The 20,677-nt window shown below is 39.9% G+C and overlaps 1 protein-coding gene across 1 annotated transcript in view; it reads left to right on the top strand.

Annotated features, from left to right (window-relative positions):
* Positions 1-20,677, top strand: part of CUL9 (cullin 9) — a gene marked incomplete in the record, with an annotated part of 1,346,550 nt that overhangs the window by 1,233,780 nt on the left and 92,093 nt on the right. Inside the window, 1 exon segment of the mRNA XM_053712774.1 lies at positions 8,587-8,704. Within this exon segment, the coding sequence (XP_053568749.1) occupies positions 8,587-8,704 (118 nt within the window).

Below are 20,677 nucleotides of genomic sequence, written 5' to 3' on the forward strand. Positions count from 1 at the left end.
ACTACACAGATATGCTTCTGATCTCTTTCTTACATGAACCAGTACGTAATAGAGAGTAGAAGTACTACAGATGGATATGCTTCTGATCTCTTACTTACATGAACCAGTACGTAATAGAGAGTAGAAGTACTCCACGGATATGCTTCTGATCTCTTTCTTACATGAACCAGTACGTAATAGAGAGTAGAAGTACTACAGATGGATATGCTTCTGATCTCTTACTTACATGAACCAGTATTTAATAGAGAGTAGAAGTACTACAGATGGATATGCTTCTGATCTCTTACTTACATGAACCAGTACGTAATAGAGAGTAGAAGTACTCCACGGATATGCTTCTGATCTCTTTCTTATATGAACCAGTACGTAATAGAGAGTAGAAGTACTACAGACGGATATGCTTCTGATCTCTTTCTTACATGAACCAGTACGTAATAGAGAGTAGAAGTACTACAGACGGATATGCTTCTGATCTCTTTGATACATGAACCTTTACGTAATAGAGAGTAGAAGTACTACAGACGGATATGCTTCTGATCTCTTTCTTACATGAACCAGTACGTAATAGAGAGTAGAAGTACTACAGACGGATATGCTTCTGATCTCTCTGATACATGAACCAGTACGTAATAGAGAGTAGAAGTACTACAGACAGATATGCTTCTGATCTCTCTGATACATGAACCAGTACGTAATAGAGAGTAGAAGTACTACAGACAGATATGCTTCTGATCTCTTCTGATACTGAACCAGTACGTAATAGAGAGTAGAAGTACTACAACGGATATGCTTCTGATCTCTTTCTTACACTTGAACCAGTAACGTAATAGAGAGTAGAAGTACTACAGACCTGATATGCTTCTGATCTCTTTCCTTACATGAACCAGTATGTAATAGAGAGTATAAGTTCTACAGACGGATATGCTTCTGATCTCTTTCTTACATGAACCAGTACGTAATAGAGAGTAGAAGTACTAACAGACAGGATATGCTTCTGATCTCTTCTGTACATGAACCAGTACGTAATAGAGAGTAGAAGTACTACAGAGGATATGCTTCGGATCTCTTTCTTTCTCATGAACCAGTAAGTAATAGAGAGTAGAAGGTACTACAGACGGATATGCTTCCTGATCTCTTTCTTACATGAACCAGTACGTAATAGAGAGTAGAAGTACTACAGACGGATATGCTTCTGATCTCTTTCGTACATGAACCAGACGTAATAGAGAGTAGAAGTACTACAGATGGATATGCTTCTGATCTCTTTCTTACATGAACCAGTACGTAATAGAGAGTAGAAGTACTACAGACGGATATGCTTCTGATCTCTTTCTTACATGAACCAGTACGTAATAGAGAGTAGAAGTACTACAGACAGGATATGCTTCTGATCTCTTTCTTACATGAACCAGTACGTAATAGAGAGTAGAAGTACTACAGACAGATATGCTTCTGATCTCTCTGATACATGAACCAGTACGTAATGGAGAGTAGAAGTACTACATGGATATGCTTCTGATCTCTTTCTTACTTGAACCAGTACGTAATAGAGAGTAGAAGTACTACAGACGGATATGCTTCTGATCTCTTTCTTACATGAACCAGTACGTAATAGAGAGTAGAAGTACTACAGACGGATATGCTTCTGATCTCTTTCTTACATGAACCAGTACGTAATAGAGAGTAGAAGTACTACAGACGGATATGCTTCTGATCTCTTTCTTACTTGAACCAGTACGTAATAGAGAGTAGAAGTACTACAGACGGATATGCTTCTGATCTCTTTCTTACATGAACCAGTACGTAATAGAGAGTAGAAGTACTACAGACGGATATGCTTCTGATCTCTTTCTTACATGAACCAGTACGTAATAGAGAGTAGAAGTACTACAGACGGATATGCTTCTGATCTCTTACTTACATGAACCAGTACGTAATAGAGAGTAGAAGTACTACACGGATATGCTTCTGATCTCTTTCTTATATGAACCAGTACGTAATAGAGAGTAGAAGTACTACAGACGGATATGCTTCTGATCTCTTTCTTACATGAACCAGAACGTAATAGAGAGTAGAAGTACTACAGATGGATATGCTTCTGATCTCTTTCTTACATGAACCAGTACGTAATAGAGAGTAGAAGTACTACAGACGGATATGCTTCTGATCTCTTACTTACATGAACCAGTACGTAATAGAGAGTAGAAGTACTACACGGATATGCTTCTGATCTCTTTCTTATATGAACCAGTACGTAATAGAGAGTAGAAGTACTACAGACGGATATGTTTCTGATCTCTTTCTTACATGAACCAGTACGTAATAGAGAGAAGAAGTACTACAGACGGATATGCTTCTGATCTCTTTCTTACATGAACCAGTACGTAATAGAGAGTAGAAGTACTACAGGCGGATATGCTTCTTATCTCTTTCTTACATGAACCAGTACGTAATACAGAGTAGAACTACTACAGACGGATATACTTCTGATCTCTTTCTTACATGAACCAGTACGTAATAGATAGTAGAAGTACTACATCGGATATGCTTCTGATCTCTTTCTTACATGAACCAGTACGTAATAGAGAGTAGAAGTACTACAGTGGATATGCTTCTGATCTCTTTCTTACATGAACCAGTACGTAATAGAGAGTAGAAGTACTACAGACAGATATGCTTCTGATCTCTTTCTTACATGAACCAGTACGTAATAGAGAGTAGAAGTACTACAGACGGATATGCTTCTGATCTCTTTCTTACATGAACCAGTACGTAATAGAGAGTAGAAGTACTACAAGACGGATATGCTCTTGATCTCTTTCTTACATGAACCAGTACGTAATAGAGAGTAGAAGTACTACAGACAGATATGCTTCTGATCTCTTACTTACATGAACCAGTACGTAAAGAGAGTAGAAGTACTACAGACAGATATGCTTCTGATCTCTTTTTACATGAACCAGTACGTAATAGAGAGTAGAAAGTACTACAGACGGATATGCTTCTGATCTCTTACTTACATGAACCAGTACGTAATAGAGAAGTAGAAGTACTACAGACAGATATGCTTCTGATCTCGTTACTTACATGAACCAGTACGTAATAGAGAGTAGAAGTACTACAGAGGATATGCTTCTGATCTCTTTCTTACATGAACCAGTACGTAATAGAGAGTAGAAGTACTACAGACGGATATGCTTCTGATCTCTTTCTTACATGAACCAGTACGTAATAGAGAGTAGAAGTACTACAGACAGATATGCTTCTGATCTCTTACTTAAATGAACCAGTACGTAATAGAGAGTAGAAGTACTACAGACAGATATGCTTCTGATCTCTTTCTTACATGAACCAGTACGTAATAGAGAGTAGAAGTACTACAGACGGATATGCTTCTGATCTCTTACTTACATGAACCAGTACGTAATAGAGAGTAGAAGTACTACATGGATATGCTTCTGATCTCTTTCTTATATGAACCAGTACGTAATAGAGAGTAGAAGTACTACAGACGGATATGCTTCTGATCTCTTTCTTATATGAACCAGTACGTAATAGAGAGTAGAAGTACTACAGACGGATATGCTTCTGATCTCTTTCTTACATGAACCAGAACGTAATAGAGAGTAGAAGTACTACAGATGGATATGCTTCTGATCTCTTTCATACATGAACCAGTACGTAATAGAGAGTAGAAGTACTACAGACAGATATGCTTCTGATCTCTTTCTTACATGAACAGAAAGTTATAGAGAGTAGAAGTACTACAGATGGACTAAGCTTCAGCTCTCTATCTACAATGAACCCAGAACGTAATAGAGATTATAAGTACTCAGACTGGATATGCCATCTGATCTCATTCTTATCATGAACCAGTACGTAATAGAGAGTAGAAGTACTACCAGACGATATGCTTCTGATCTCTTTCTTACATGAACCAGTACGTAATAGAGAGTAGAAGTACTACAGGCGGATATGCTTCTGATCTCTTTCTTACATGAACCAGTACGTAATAGATAGTAGAAGTACTACATGGATATGCTTCTGATCTCTTTCTTACATGAACCAGTACGTAATAGAGAGTAGAAGTATCTACAGACAGATATGCTTCTGATCTCTTTCTTACTATGAACCAGTACGTACTAGAGAGTAGAAGTACTACAGACAGATATGCTTCTGATCTCTTTCTTACATGAACAGTACGTCAAATAGAGAGTAGAAGTACTACAGACAGATATGCTTCTGATCTCTTCTTACATGGAACCAGTACGTAATAGAGAGTAGAAGTACTACAGACAGGATATGCTTCTGATCTCTTTCTTACTTGACCAGTACGTAATAGAGAGTAGAAGTACTACAGACCGGATATGCTTCTGATCTCTTCTTACATGAACCAGTACGTAATTAGAGAGTATAAGTACTACAGACGGGATATGCTTCTGATCTCTTTCTTACATGACCAGTACGTAATAGAGAGTAGAAGTACTAACAGACGGATATGCTTCTGATCTCTTTCTTAAATGAACCAGAACGTAATAGAGAGTAGAAGTACTACAGAAGGATATGCTTCTGATCTCTTTCTTACATGAACCAGTACGTACTAGAGAGTAGAAGTACTACAGACGGATATGCTTCTGATCTCTTACTTACATGAACCAGTACGTAATAGAGAGTAGAAGTACTACACGGATATGCTTCTGATCTCTTTCTTATATGAACCAGTACGTAATAGAGAGTAGAAGTACTACGAATAGAGAGTAGAAGTACTTACAACGGATATGCTTCTGATCTCGTTTCTTTACATGAACCAGAACGTAAATTAGGAGATAAGAAGTACTACAGATGGAGTATAGCTTCTGATCTCTTTCATACATGAACCAGTACGTAATATGAGAGTAGAAGCACTACATACAGATATTCTTCTTGATTCTCTTCTTACAGAACCAGTACGTAATAGAGAGTAAACAGTACTACAACGGATATGCTGTCTGATCTCATTCTTACATGAACCATACGTAATAGAGATTATAAGTACAACCAGACGGATATGCTTCTCATCTCATTCTTACATGAACCAGTAACGTAATAGAGATAGAAGTACTAACAGACGGAAATGCTATCTGATTCTCTTTCTTACATGAACCAGTACGTAAATAGAGATAAGAATACTACAACAATATGCTTCTGATCCTCTCTGATACATGAACCAGTATACTAATAGAGAGTAGAAGTACTACAGGCTGGATATGCTTCTGATCTCTTACTTACATGAACCAGTACGTAATAGAGAGTAGAAGTACTACAGACAGATATGCTTCTGATCTCTTTCTTACATGAACCAGTACGTAATAGAGATAGAAGTACTACAGACGGATATGCTTCTGATCTCTTTCTTACATGAACCAGTACGTAATAGAGAGTAGAAGTACATACAGACAGATATGCTTCTGATCTCTTTCTTACATGAACCAGTACGTAATTAGAGAGTAGAAGTACTACAGACAGATATGCTTCTGATCTCTTTCTTACATGAAACCAGTACGTAATAGAGAGTAGAAGTACTACAGACGGATATGCTTCTGATCTCTTTCTTACATGAACCAGTACGTAATATAGAGTAGAGTACTACAGACAGATTATGCTTCTGATCTCTTTCTTACATGAACCAGTACGTAATAGAGAGTAGAAGTACTACAGACAGATATGCTTCTGATCTCTTACTTACATGAACCAGTACGTAATAGAGAGTAGAAGTACTACAGACAGATATGCTTCTGATCTCTTTCTTACATGAACCAGTACGTAATAGAGAGTAGAAGTACTACAGACGGATATGCTTCTGATCTCTTTCTTACATGAACCAGTACGTAATAGAGAGTAGAAGTACTACAGGCGGATATGCTTCTGATCTCTTACTTACATGAACCAGTACGTAATAGAGAGTAGAAGTACTACAGACAGATATGCTTCTGATCTCTTTCTTACATGAACCAGTACGTAATAGAGAGTAGAAGTACTACAGACGGATATGCTTCTGATCTCTTTCTTACATGAACCAGTACGTAATAGGAGAGTAGAAGTACTACATGGATATGCTTCTGATCTCTTTCTTATATGAACCAGTACGTAATAGAGAGTAGAAGTACTACAGACGGATATGCTTCTGATCTCTTCTTATATGAACCAGTACGTAATAGAGAGTAGAAGTACTACAGACGGATATGCTTCTGATCTCTTTCTTACATGAACCAGAACGTAATAGAGAGTAGAAGTACTACAGATGGATATGCTTCTGATCTCTTTCATACATGAACCAGTACGTAATAGAGAGTAGAAGTACTACAGACAGATATGCTTCTGATCTCTTTCTTACATGAACCAGTACGTAATAGAGAGTAGAAGTACTACAGACGGATATGCTTCTGATCTCTTTCTTACATGAACCAGTACGTAATAGAGATTATAAGTACTACAGACGGATATGCTTCTCATCTCTTTCTTACATGAACCAGTACGTAATAGAGAGTAGAAGTACTACAGACGGATATGCTTCTGATCTCTTTCTTACATGAACCAGTACGTAATAGAGAGTAGAAGTACTACAGACAGATATGCTTCTGATCTCTCTGATACATGAACCAGTACGTAATAGAGAGTAGAAGTACTACATGGATATGCTTCTGATCTCTTTCTTACTTGAACCAGTACGTAATAGAGAGTAGAAGTACTACAGACGGATATGCTTCTGATCTCTTTCTTATATGAACCAGTACGTAATAGAGAGTAGAAGTACTACAGACGGATATGCTTCTGATCTCTTTCTTACATGAACCAGTACGTAATAGAGAGTAGAAGTACTACAGACAGATATGCTTCTGATCTCTCTGATACATGAACCAGTACGTAATAGAGAGTAGAAGTACTACATGGATATGCTTCTGATCTCTTTCTTACTTGAACCAGTACGTAATAGAGAGTAGAAGTACTACAGACGGATATGCTTCTGATCTCTTTCTTACATGAACCAGTACGTAATAGAGATTATAAGTACTACAGACGGATATGCTTCTGATCTCTTTCTTACATGAACCAGTACGTAATAGAGAGTAGAAGTACTACAGACGGATATGCTTCTGATCTCTTTCTTAAATGAACCAGAACGTAATAGAGAGTAGAAGTACTACAGATGGATATGCTTCTGATCTCTTTCTTACATGAACCAGTACGTAATAGAGAGTAGAAGTACTACAGACGGATATGCTTCTGATCTCTTACTTACATGAACCAGTACGTAATAGAGAGTAGAAGTACTACACGGATATGCTTCTGATCTCTTTCTTATATGAACCAGTACGTAATAGAGAGTAGAAGTACTACAGATGGATATGCTTCTGATCTCTTTCTTACATGAACCAGTACGTAATAAAGAGTAGAAGTACTACAGACGGATATGCTTCTGATCTCTTACTTACATGAACCAGTACGTAATAGAGAGTAGAAGTACTACACGGATATGCTTCTGATCTCTTTCTTATATGAACCAGTACGTAATAGAGAGTAGAAGTACTACAGACGGATATGTTTCTGATCTCTTTCTTACATGAACCAGTACGTAATAGAGAGTAGAAGTACTACAGACGGATATGCTTCTGATCTCTTTCTTACATGAACCAGTACGTAATAGAGAGTAGAAGTACTACAGGCGGATATGCTTCTTATCTCTTTCTTACATGAACCAGTACGTAATACAGAGTAGAACTACTACAGACGGATATACTTCTGATCTCTTTCTTACATGAACCAGTAAGTAATAGATAGTAGAAGTACTACATGGATATGCTTCTGATCTCTTTCTTACATGAACCAGTACGTAATAGATAGTAGAAGTACTACATGGATATGCTTCTGATCTCTTTCTTACATGAACCAGTACGTAATAGAGAGTAGAAGTACTACAGGCGGATATGCTTCTGATCTCTTACTTACATGAACCAGTACGTAATAGAGAGTAGAAGTACTACAGACAGATATGCTTCTGATCTCTTTCTTACATGAACCAGTACGTAATAGAGAGTAGAAGTACTACAGACGGATATGCTTCTGATCTCTTTCTTACATGAACCAGTACGTAATAGAGAGTAGAAGTACTACAGACAGATATGCTTCTGATCTCTTTCTTACATGAACCAGTACGTAATAGAGAGTAGAAGTACTACAGACAGATATGCTTCTGATCTCTTTCTTACATGAACCAGTACGTAATAGAGAGTAGAAGTACTACAGACAGATATGCTTCTGATCTCTTACTTACATGAACCAGTACGTAATAGAGAGTAGAAGTACTACAGACAGATATGCTTCTGATCTCTTTCTTACATGAACCAGTATGTAATAGAGAGTAGAAGTACTACAGACGGATATGCTTCTGATCTCTTTCTTACATGAACCAGTATGTAATAGAGAGTAAAAGTACTACACGGATATGCTTCTGATCTCTTACTTACATGAACCAGTACGTAATAGATACACGGATATGCTTCTGATCACCAGGACTGCAAGACAAGTAACTTACCCCATGTATTGCAGGTGCTGGGATACTCCTGTGTCTACAGTTACTATAATCAGGACAGCGAGCGCCTTGATGTACTGGAGTCCCAGACGGAGAACCTGGAGCTTCATGTCAGTTCTCTGCAGATCCTGCTCGGTGAGTATGTGGTGTGTCCAGCTGAAGGACAGACTTGTGTGTAACTACCATGTGTCCAAGACTAGAAAACAATATCAGGTCACAGAGGCCCTATGTAAGTGAGAAAGTGCTGGTATTTGTATAGTAGGGGAGACTGCTGTGTGGTGTATAGACATTCACAGTGTCTGTATTTATGTGTGTGTGTGTGTCTGCACAACTGTGTGATCTCACTGTGTGTGTATGTATATGTGTGTGTGTCTGCACAACTGTATGATCTCACTGTGTGTGTATTTATATGTGTGTGTCTGCACAACTGTCTGATCTCACTGTGTGTGTATGTATATGTGTGTGTGTCTGCACAACTGTATGATCTCACTGTGCGTGTATTTGTGTCTGCACAACTGTGTGATCTCACTGTGTGTGTATTTATATGTGTGTGTGTCTGCACAACTGTGTGATCTCACTATGTGTGTATGTATATGTGTGTGTGTCTGCACAACTGTATGATCTCACTGTGTGTGTGTATTTATGTGTGTGTCTGCACAACTGTATGATCTCACTGTGTGTATTTATATGTGTGTCTGCACAACTGTATGATCTCACTGTGTGTATTTATATGTGTGTGTCTGCACAACTGTATGATCTCACTGTGTGTATTTATATGTGTGTGTCTGCACAACTGTATGATCTCACTGTGTGTATTTATGTTTGTGTCTGCACAATTGTGTGAGCTCACTGTGTGTATTTATATGTGTGTGTCTGCACAACTGTATGATCTCACTGTGTGTATTTATATGTGTGTGTCTGCACAACTGTGTGATCTCACTATGTATTTATATGTGTGTGTCTGCACAACTGTATGATCTCACTGTGTGTATTTATATGTGTGTGTCTGCACAACTGTATGATCTCACTGTGTGTATTTATATGTTTGTCTGCACAACTGTATGATCTCACTGTGTGTAGTTATATGTGTGTGTCTGCACAACTGTATGATCTCACTGTGTGTATTTATATTTGTGTGTCTGCACAACTGTATGATCTCACTGTGTGTGTGTATTTATGTGTGTGTCTGCACAATTGTGTGATCTCACTGTGTGTATTTATATTTGTGTGTCTGCACAACTGTATGATCTCACTGTGTGTGTGTATTTATGTGTGTGTCTGCACAACTGTATGATCTCACTGTGTGTGTGTATTTATGTGTGTGTGTCTGCACAACTGTATGATCTCACTGTGTGTGTGTATTTATATGTGTGTGTCTGCACAACTGTATGATCTCACTGTGTGTGTGTATTTATGTGTGTGTGTCTGCACAACTGTGTGATCTCACTGTGTAATAATATATGTGTGTGTCTGCACAACTGTATGATCTCACTGTGTGTGTGTATTTATGTGTGTGTCTGCACAATTGTGTGATCTCACTGTGTGTATTTATATGTGAGTGTCTGCACAACTGTGTGATCTCACTATGTATGTGTGTGTGTGTCTGCACAACTGGGAGACTCACTGTGTGTATTTATGTGTGTGTGTGTGTGTGTGTGTGTGTCTGCACGCACAACTGTGGGATCTCACTGTATGTGTATTTATATGTGTGTGTCTGCACTGTAGTGTTGTGCTTACTTCCTGGTTTGGTCAGATGGCACATTGAGTCTTCCATACAAAGATGATGTCATCAAGTGGGCTGTGCTTAGAATCAGAACAGTTCAGAGAAGCCATCTTGTGACAGTTTGTGATGCAGTTATAAAGTACAAGGACTGAACCTGAGGTGCTGACAATTGCTGATACAAATAAATGTAATGTCAGCTACAGATCACTGCAGAGGATACAGCATCAGCCAGTCAGGAAGAGTAAGAACTGACAGTTACACATTATAAGTTATATTGCAGTTATACAGTTAACAGTTATACAGTTATAAGTTTCCCTGGATTACTATAGTGCTGCAGTGTACAGGACTGCTAATATAAGGAGTGCATCAGCCATTCATTATAAAGGACTATATATATGTGTATCTATCCATATTACTGTGTGCAAATCTACAGGAGCCCCTTGTTATGTCATCCAGTGAATAAAGTGCCAGTTACATTTAGAAGTTGCAAGTGCATCATTCATATAAAGAGTTAATGTTTGCTATATAAGGACATTACATCTGGCGACGAGTATACTACCACAAACTCACGCTATAATGGCTGTATTTGGAGCATCGAAAGAATTTGACCCTGACACAGATAACTGGGTTTCCTGGACTGAAATACTACAGCAGTATTTACTTGCCAATGACATTGGAGATACTAAGTCTGTTGCTGTCTGTCTGACAACTATTGGTGCTAAAACATATGAGATTCTAAAAGATCTGCTACACCCAGAAAAGCCAGCCACCAAGTCTTTGTCTGAAATAATACAGATCTTAACACAACATTTCCAACCACTGCCATTAGAGATTGCTGAGCGGTTCAAGTTTTATAGCAGGCGCCAAGGGGTACAAGAGACTGTATCTACATTTGCAATCAGTTTAAAGAAATTGGCCAGCACCTGTGCTTTTGGGGAGTATCTGAATATTGCCCTTAGAGATCAATTTGTTATGGGTATCAGTACAGAATCTATTCAAAGGCGACTTTTGACAGAGGAGAGCCTGACCTTCCATAAAGCACTAGAGATTGCTTCTGTTTTGGAACAGGCCACACGAGACACTAGTTTACTGCAGACGCATTCTCACACTAAGGAAGAACAGGTATTTTTCTCTAATGTGAAGCAACAGACTAAACCAGTCAGTAAATATTCAGCAAAAGCAGCATCGCCTATTAACTGTTACAGATGTGGAGCACAGAATCATGTAGCTTCTGAATGCAGATTTAAAAATGCTCATTGTCATGGCTGTGGTAAAATAGGACACTTAAAGAAGGCTTGCAGAGGATCTCAGCAGAGTATCTCAAGCAAAACTCATAAGAAGGGAAATTACCACATGGCTTATAAGGGAGCCACATCAGATTCAGAAGAGGAAATGACAGCAGGGTCTGAGCCTTTAACCGTTCATGTTAATATTGAAGGAAAAGATTTGACCATGGACTTAGATACTGGGGCTGCAGTTTCAGTTATGACAATTAAAGATTGGAAACAGCTGAAAATTCCAGTATTGCTGCAGCCCACTACCTTGAAGCTACAAACATACTCCAGAGAAGTCTTGACGCCACTGGGGTGTGCATCTGTATCTGTGTGTACAAACAGTAAAACTGCCAATCTTACACTATATATACTAAAATCAGGTGGACCACCTCTTTATGGAAGGGACTGGATACGGGCCCTTGGCATGCCTGAGAGCCTCAAAAACAGTGAAGTTCATCATATTGGAGTTGATCGTGCCCAGTGGATTCAGAACATTAAGACCAAATATGCCCCGGTGTTTGAAAATGTTCTGGGAAAAGTTAAGAACAAAAGGGTACGGTTACAGTTAAAACCTGGAGCAAGGCCAAAGTTTTTCAAAGCACGAACTGTGCCATTCGCTTTAAGGGCAGGAGTTGATGCTGAACTGAGGAGGTTAGAAAAGTTAAAGATTATAACCCCAGTGCATCGTAGTGAGTGGGCTTCTCCTATTGTACCGGTAAGAAAGAAAGATGGACAGATCCGAATATGTGGAGACTTTAGGATGGTGTTGAATGAACAGTTAGCAGTGGATAAATATCCATTACCCAGAACAGAAGAGATTTTTGCTAACTTAGCTGGGGGACAACATTTCACAAAGATTGATTTAAAAAATGCTTACCTTCAACTTGAAGTGCATCCAGATTCCCGCAGGTTACTCACCATCAATACTCACCGTGGTTTATTTCAATATAATCGTATGGTCTTTGGCATTGCTCCTGCACCAGCTATCTGGCAACGCACCATGGAAGAACTGTTAAATGGACTACCCTATGTCCAATGCCTTTTAGATGACATGTTAATCACGGGCAGGACGGAGGAAGAACATCGACACAATGTAGAGAGGGTACTGCAGCAGCTAATGACCTACGGGTTGAAGGTCAACTTGGAGAAGTGTGCTTTCATGCGTTACAAATTAGAATTTTGTGTCCATGTTATAGATTGTCATGGTCTACACACTGCTGATGACAAAGTCAAGGCCTTGCAAGAAGCTCCTATACCACAGAATGCATCACAACTATGATCATACCTTGGTCTCCTTAACTATTACCACCGTTTTCTTCCCCAGCTAGCCCATACGTTACACCCACTACATCAGCTTCTTGAGACAAATCGACCCTGGTTGTGGAGCAGTGAATGCAATAAAGCCTTCCAGGAATCCAAGAACCTACTCCTGTGTTCCCGCATGTTAATGCACTATGATCTTCAGAAACCACTCATGATAGCATGTGATGCTTCGCCTTATGGTTTAGGGGCTGTATTGTCACACACAATGCCAGATGGGACAGACCGACCGGTAGCCTTTGCTTTCCATTCTTTAACGACGGCAGAGAAGAACTATTCCCAATTAGACAAGGAAGCATTGGTAGACAATTTACTCTTTTAACTGACCATAAGCCACTGCTGACCATCTTTAATCCAAGGAAAGGAATTTCAACCACTACAGCGGCTAGATTGCAAAGGTATGCTCTAACTTTGGGAGCATATCATTACTCCATCAAATACTGGGCCCATGATTCCCATGGCAATGCTGATGCCATGTCCAGGCTTCCACTAATGAATTCCTTACCAGTTGTTCAAGAAAGCCTTCCAAGTGTGTGTTTTACGGGTATAGTACATGCCAAACAAATTGCAAAGGAGACAGCTTGTGATACTGAATTACAACTTCTGGCAAAGTATTTGAGAGATGGCTGGCCAAGAACTGGCTGTGATGTGCAGCGAGCATACATACTACGAGCGAAAGAACTCACACTCAGAATGTATTTTATGGGGTGAGAGAGTTCTGGTTCCTAATGGGCTACGGCAAGCTACGTTAAAACTTCTTCATGAAGGACACCCAGGCATTGTCAGAATGAAACAGAAGGCTAGGGGTCATGTTTGGTTGCCGGCCATTGATAAGGACATTGAGAACTATGTTATGGAATGCAAAGGGTGTGTTCAAGCTCAAGGACAGCTTCCACGAGGAGCTGTACAACCATGGGACTGGCCTACTACTCCTTGGGAGAGACTACATTTGGACTTTGCCGGTCCTATTGATGGAATCTCATACTTAATCATTATTGATACACACTCTAAGTGGCCAGAAGTAATTCCAATGACAAGGACTACAACTACTGAAGTCATATCAGCATTAGAAAGACTGTTTTCAGTATTTGGGTTGCCAAGAAAACTGGTCACAGACAATGGTCCCCAGTTTGTGTCACAAGACTTCCAGAATTTTGTACATACGAATGGAATTCACCATCATCGGACGGCACCATATCACCCAGCGACCAACGGGCAAGCAGAGAGATTTGTCCAAACCTTTAAAAGGGCACTGAAAGCGCTAAAAGCAGAGAAGCAGGTTAATACTAAAAACATTTTACAATTTTTGCAACAATATGGGCTTACTCAACACCCCACCACGGGAGTTGCCCCATCTCAACTATTGTTTGGCAGGAAGATCCGTACAAAGCTGGATTTAATCACACCAGATGTAGCAGAAACAGTCCGCATCATGGCAAGATAAAATGAGAGTGGGAAAACCTTCACGACCTATACAGAAGGAGACTTGGTTTGGTATAGGGTGTACCATACAGAGGAAAAATGGGCACCAGGTGTTGTTGCCCAGGTTGAGGGCCCAAAGATGTATGTGATAACCACTCAATCAGGTGTGTGTCGCCGCCATGTGAACCAACTACAACCACGGCTAGAGAGGAGACAACAGGCTGGTGAGGACCATCACATAAAAATGCAATCAGACAATGACTTTGATATCTGGGGTGGTGTTTGGCATGATCCAAACACAGGCTCTGACTCAACTACAGAAGATGACTCAGAAATATCAGCCTCAGTAGAAGAACCTTGTAATGATGAGTCAGGAAATTCTATCCAGGACCACAATAGTCATGCTTGTACTCCCAGGCAACGAACACCTGTTGTTCGTTGGTCTCCTGAAGTTAATCTCAGAGACACTCGCCAGAGACAACATGCAACATATCAGCGAAACTTTCGTCAACTTAAGAAACAAGAAGCATCTTTCACATCCACAATACAAGAGGATGCTGGAGATTACTTATTTATCTTACGGTTGTTGTTGTGCAGTTAAGTTTATTTAAAAAAAAAAAAAATAAGTACGAAAGGAGATGTAGTGTTGTGCTTACTTCCTGGTTTGGTCAGATGGCACATTGAGGCTTCCATACAAAGATGATGTCATCAAGGGGGCTGTGCTTAGAATCAGAACAGTTCAGAGAAGCCATCTTGTGACAGTTTGTGATGCAGTTATAAAGTACAAGGACTGAACCTGAGGCGCTGACAATTGCTGATACTAATAAATGTAATGTCAGCTACAGATCACTGCAGAGGATACAGCATCAGCCAGTCAGGAAGAGTAAGAACTGTCAGTTACACATTATAAGTTATATTGCAGTTATACAGTTAACAGTTATAAGTTACCCTGGATTACTATAGTGCTGCATACACAGTGTACAGGACTGCTAAAATAAGGAGTGCAGCAGCCATTCATTATAAAGGACTATATATATGTTTACTGTGTGCAAATCTACAGGAGCACCTTGTTATATCATCCAGTGAATAAAGTGCCAGTTAAATTTAGAAGTTGCAAGTGCATCATTCATATAAAGAGTTAATGTTTGCTATATAAGGACATTACATGCACAACTGTATGATCTCACTGTGTGTGTATTTGTGTGTGTGTGTGTGTGTCTGCTCAACTGGGAGACTCACTATTTGAATTTATGTGTGTGTGTCTGCACAACTGTGTTATCTCACTGTTTGTGTATTTGTGTGTGTGTCTGCACAACTTTGAGACTCACTGTGTGTATTTGTGTGTGTCTGCACAACTGTGTGATCTCACTGTGTGTGTATTTATGTGTGTGTCTGCTGTGTGATCTCACTGTGTGTCTGCACACCTGTATGATCTCACTGTGTGTGTATTTGTGTGTGTGTCTGCACAACTGGGAGACTCACTGTGTGTATTTATGTGTGTGTGTCTGCACAACTGTGTGATCTTACTGTGCACATTTATGTGTGTGTGTGTCTGTACAACTGTGTGATCTCACTGTGTGTGTATTTATATGTGTGTGTCTGCACAACTGTGTGATCTCACTGTGTATGTGTCTGCACAACAGTGTGATCTCACTGTGTGTGTATTTATATGTTTGTGTCTGCACAACTGTGATCTCACTGTGCATGTGTCTGCACAACTGTGTGATCTCACTGTGTGTATTTATATGTGTATCTGCACAACTGTGTGATCTCACTGTGTGTTTGTGTCTGCACAACTGTGTGATCTTACTGTGTGTGTATTTGTGTGTGTCTGCACAACTGTGTGATCTCACTGTGTTTATATGTGTGTCCGCACAACTGTGTGATCTCACTGTGTATTTATATGTGTGTGTCTGCACAACTGTGTGATCTCACTGTGTATTTATATGTGTGTGTCTGCACAACTGTGTGATCTCACTGTGTATGTGTCTGCACAGCTGTGTGATCTCATTGTGTGTATTTGTGTGTGTCTGCACAACTGTGTGATCTCACTGTGTGTGTATTTGTGTGTGTCTGCACAATTGTGTGATCTCACTGTGTTTATATGTGTGTGTCTGCAGAACTGTGTGATCTCACTGTGTGTGTATTTATATGTGTGTGTCTGCACAACTGTGTGATCTCACTGTGTGTATTTATATGTGTGTGTACAACTGTGTGATCTCACTGTGTGTGTATTTATATGTGTGTGTCTGCACAACTGTGTGACCTCACTGTGTGTGTATTTATATGTGTGTGTCTGCACAACTGTGTGATCTCACTGTGTGTGTGTATTTATATGTGTGTGTACAACTGTGTGATCTCACTGTGTGTGTATTTATATGTGTGTGTGTGTGCGCACAACTGTGATCTCACTGTGTGTATTTATATGTGTGTATATTTATATGTGTGTCTGCACAACTGTGTGATCTCACTATGTGAATTTGTGTGTGTCTGCACAACTGTGTTATCTCACTGTGTGTGTATTTATATGTGTCTGCACAACTGTGTGATCTCACTGTGTGCATTTATATGTGTGTGTCTGCACAACTGTGTGATCTCAATGTGTATGTGTCTGCACAACTGTATGATCTCACTGTGTGTGTATTTGTGTGTGTGTGTCTGCACTACTGGGAGACTCACTGTGTGTATTTATGTGTGTGTGTCTGCACAACTGTGTGATCTTACTGTGTGTGTTTATGTGTGTGTGTGTCTGCACAACTGTGTGATCTCACTGTGTATGTGTCTGCACAACAGTGTGATCTCACTGTGTGTGTATTTATATGTTTGTGTCTGCACAACTGTGATCTCACTGTGCATGTGTCTGCACAACTGTGTGATCTCACTGTGTGTATTTATATGTGTATCTGCACAACTGTGTGATCTCACTGTGTGTTTGTGTCTGCACAACTGTGTGATCTTACTGTGTGTGTATTTGTGTGTGTCTGCACAACTGTGTGATCTCACTGTGTTTATATGTGTGTCCGCACAACTGTGTGATCTCACTGTGTATTTATATGTGTGTGTCTGCACAACTGTGTGATCTCACTGTGTTTATATGTGTGTCTGCACAACTGTGTGATCTCACTGTGTGTATTTATATGTGTATCTGCACAACTGTGTGATCTCACTGTGTGTTTGTGTCTGCACAACTGTGTGATCTTACTGTGTGTGTATTTGTGTGTGTCTGCACAACTGTGTGATCTCACTGTGTTTATATGTGTGTCCGCACAACTGTGTGATCTCACTGTGTATTTATATGTGTGTGTCTGCACAACTGTGTGATCTCACTGTGTATTTATATGTGTGTGTCTGCACAACTGTGTGATCTCACTGTGTATGTGTCTGCACAGCTGTGTGATCTCATTGTGTGTATTTGTGTGTGTCTGCACAACTGTGTGATCTCACTGTGTGTGTATTTGTGTGTGTCTGCACAATTGTGTGATCTCACTGTGTATTTATATGTGTGTGTCTGCACAACTGTGTGATCTCACTGTGTATGTGTCTGCACAGCTGTGTGATCTCATTGTGTGTATTTATGTGTGTGTCTGCACAACTGTGTGATCTCACTGTGTGTGTATTTGTGTGTGTCTGCACAATTGTGTGATCTCACTGTGTTTATATGTGTGTGTCTGCAGAACTGTGTGATCTCACTGTGTGTGTGTCTGCACAACTGTGTGATCTCACTGTGTGTATTTATATGTGTGTGTACAACTGTGTGATCTCACTGTGTGTGTATTTATATGTGTGTGTCTGCACAACTGTGTGACCTCACTGTGTGTGTATTTATATGTGTGTGTCTGCACAACTGTGTGATCTCACTGTGTGTGTGTATTTATGTGTGTGTATCTGCACAACTGTGTGATCTCACTGTGTATTTATATGTGTGTGTCTGCACAACTGTGTGATCTCACTGTGTATGTGTCTGCACAGCTGTGTGATCTCATTGTGTGTATTTATGTGTGTGTCTGCACAACTGTGTGATCTCACTGTGTGTGTATTTGTGTGTGTCTGCACAATTGTGTGATCTCACTGTGTTTATATGTGTGTGTCTGCAGAACTGTGTGATCTCACTGTGTGTGTGTCTGCACAACTGTGTGATCTCACTGTGTGTATTTATATGTGTGTGTACAACTGTGTGATCTCACTGTGTGTGTATTTATATGTGTGTGTCTGCACAACTGTGTGACCTCACTGTGTGTATTTATATGTGTGTGTACAACTGTGTGATCTCACTGTGTGTATTTATATGTGTGTGTACAACTGTGTGATCTCACTGTGTGTGTATTTATATGTGTGTGTCTGCACAACTGTGTGACCTCACTGTGTGTGTATTTATATGTGTGTGTCTGCACAACTGTGTGATCTCACTGTGTGTGTGTATTTATATGTGTGTGTACAACTGTGTGATCTCACTGTGTGTGTATTTATATGTGTGTGTGTGTGCGCACAACTGTGATCTCACTGTGTGTATTTATATGTGTGTATATTTATATGTGTGTCTGCACAACTGTGTGATCTCACTATGTGAATTTGTGTGTGTCTGCACAACTGTGTTATCTCACTGTTTGTGTATTTATTTGTGTGTGTCTGCACAACTGTGTGATCTCACTGTGTGTGTATTTATATGTGTCTGCACAACTGTGTGATCTCACTGTGTGCATTTATATGTGTGTGTCTGCACAACTGTGTGATCTCAATGTGTATGTGTCTGCACAACTGTATGATCTCACTGTGTGTGTATTTGTGTGTGTGTGTCTGCACTACTGGGAGACTCACTGTGTGTATTTGTGTGTGTGTCTGCACAACTGTGTGATCTTACTGTGTGTGTTTATGTGTGTGTGTCTGCACAACTGTGTGATCTCACTGTGTGTGTATTTGTGTGTGTCTGCACAACTGTGTGATCTCACTGTGCATGTGTCTGCACAACTGTGTGATCTCACTGTGCATGTGTCTGCACAACAGTGTGATCTCACTGTGTGTGTATTTATATGTGTGTGTCTGCACAACTGTGTGATCTCACTGTGTGTTTGTATCTGCATAACTGTGTGATCTTACTGTGTTTGTATTTGTGTGTGTCTGCACAACTGTGTGATCTCACTGTGTTTATATGTGTGTGTCTGCACAACTGTGTGATCTCACTGTGTGTTTGTATCTGCATAACTGTGTGATCTTACTGTGTTTGTATTTGTGTGTGTCTGCACAACTGTGTGATCTCACTGTGTTTATATGTGTGTGTCTGCACAACTGTATGATCTCACTGTGTGTATATGTGTTTGTCTGCACAACTGTGTGATCTCACTGTTTGTGTATTTATATGTGTGTGTGTGTGTGTGCGCACAACTGTGATCTCACAGTGTGTATTTTTGTGTGTATATTTATATGTGTGTCTGCACAACTGTGTGATCTCACTGTTTGTGTATTTATGTGTGTCTGCACAACTGTGTGATCTCACTGTGTGTGTATTTATATGTGTCTGCACAACTGTGTGTCTGCACAACTGTGTGATCTCACTGTGTGTGCATTTATATGTGTGTGTCTGCACAACTGTGTGATCTCACTGTGTGTGTCTGCACAACTGTGTGATCTCATTGTGTGTGTATTTATGTGTGTGTGTGTGCAACTGTGTGATCTCACTGTGTGTGTGTGTGTGTGTGTGTGTGTGTCTGCACAACTGTATGATCTCACTGTGTGTGTATTTGTGTGTGTGTGTCTGCACTACTGGGAGACTCACTGTGTGTATTTATGTGTGTGTGTCTGCACAACTGTGTGATCTTACTGTGTGTGTTTGTGTGTGTGTGTGTCTGCACAACTGTTTGATCTCACTGTGTATTTATATGTGTGTGTCTATACAACTGTGTGATCTCACTGTGTATGTGTCTGCACAACGGTGTGATCTCATTGTGTGTGTATTTATATGTGTGTGTCTTCACAACTGTGTGATCTCACTGTATGTGTATTTGTGTGTCTGCACAACTATGAGACTCACTGTATGTGTATTTGTCTGTGTGATCTCAATGTATGTGTGTGTGTGCACAACTGTATGATCTCACTGTGTGTGTATTTATATGTGTGTGTCTGCACAACTGTGTGATCTCACTATGTGTTTTTATATGTGTGTGTCTGCACAACGGTGTGATCTCATTGTGTGTGTATTTATATGTGTGTGTCTTCACAACTGTGTGATCTCACTGTATGTGTATTTGTGTGTCTGCACAACTATGAGACTCACTGTGTGTGTTTTTATCTGTGTGATCTCAATGTGTGTGTGTGTGTCTGCACAACTGTATGATCTCACTGTGTGTGTATATGTGTGTGTCTGCACAACTGTGT

This window comes from Bombina bombina, chromosome 4 (assembly GCF_027579735.1).
Source record: "Bombina bombina isolate aBomBom1 chromosome 4, aBomBom1.pri, whole genome shotgun sequence".
Taxonomy (NCBI): Eukaryota; Metazoa; Chordata; class Amphibia; order Anura; family Bombinatoridae; genus Bombina; species Bombina bombina.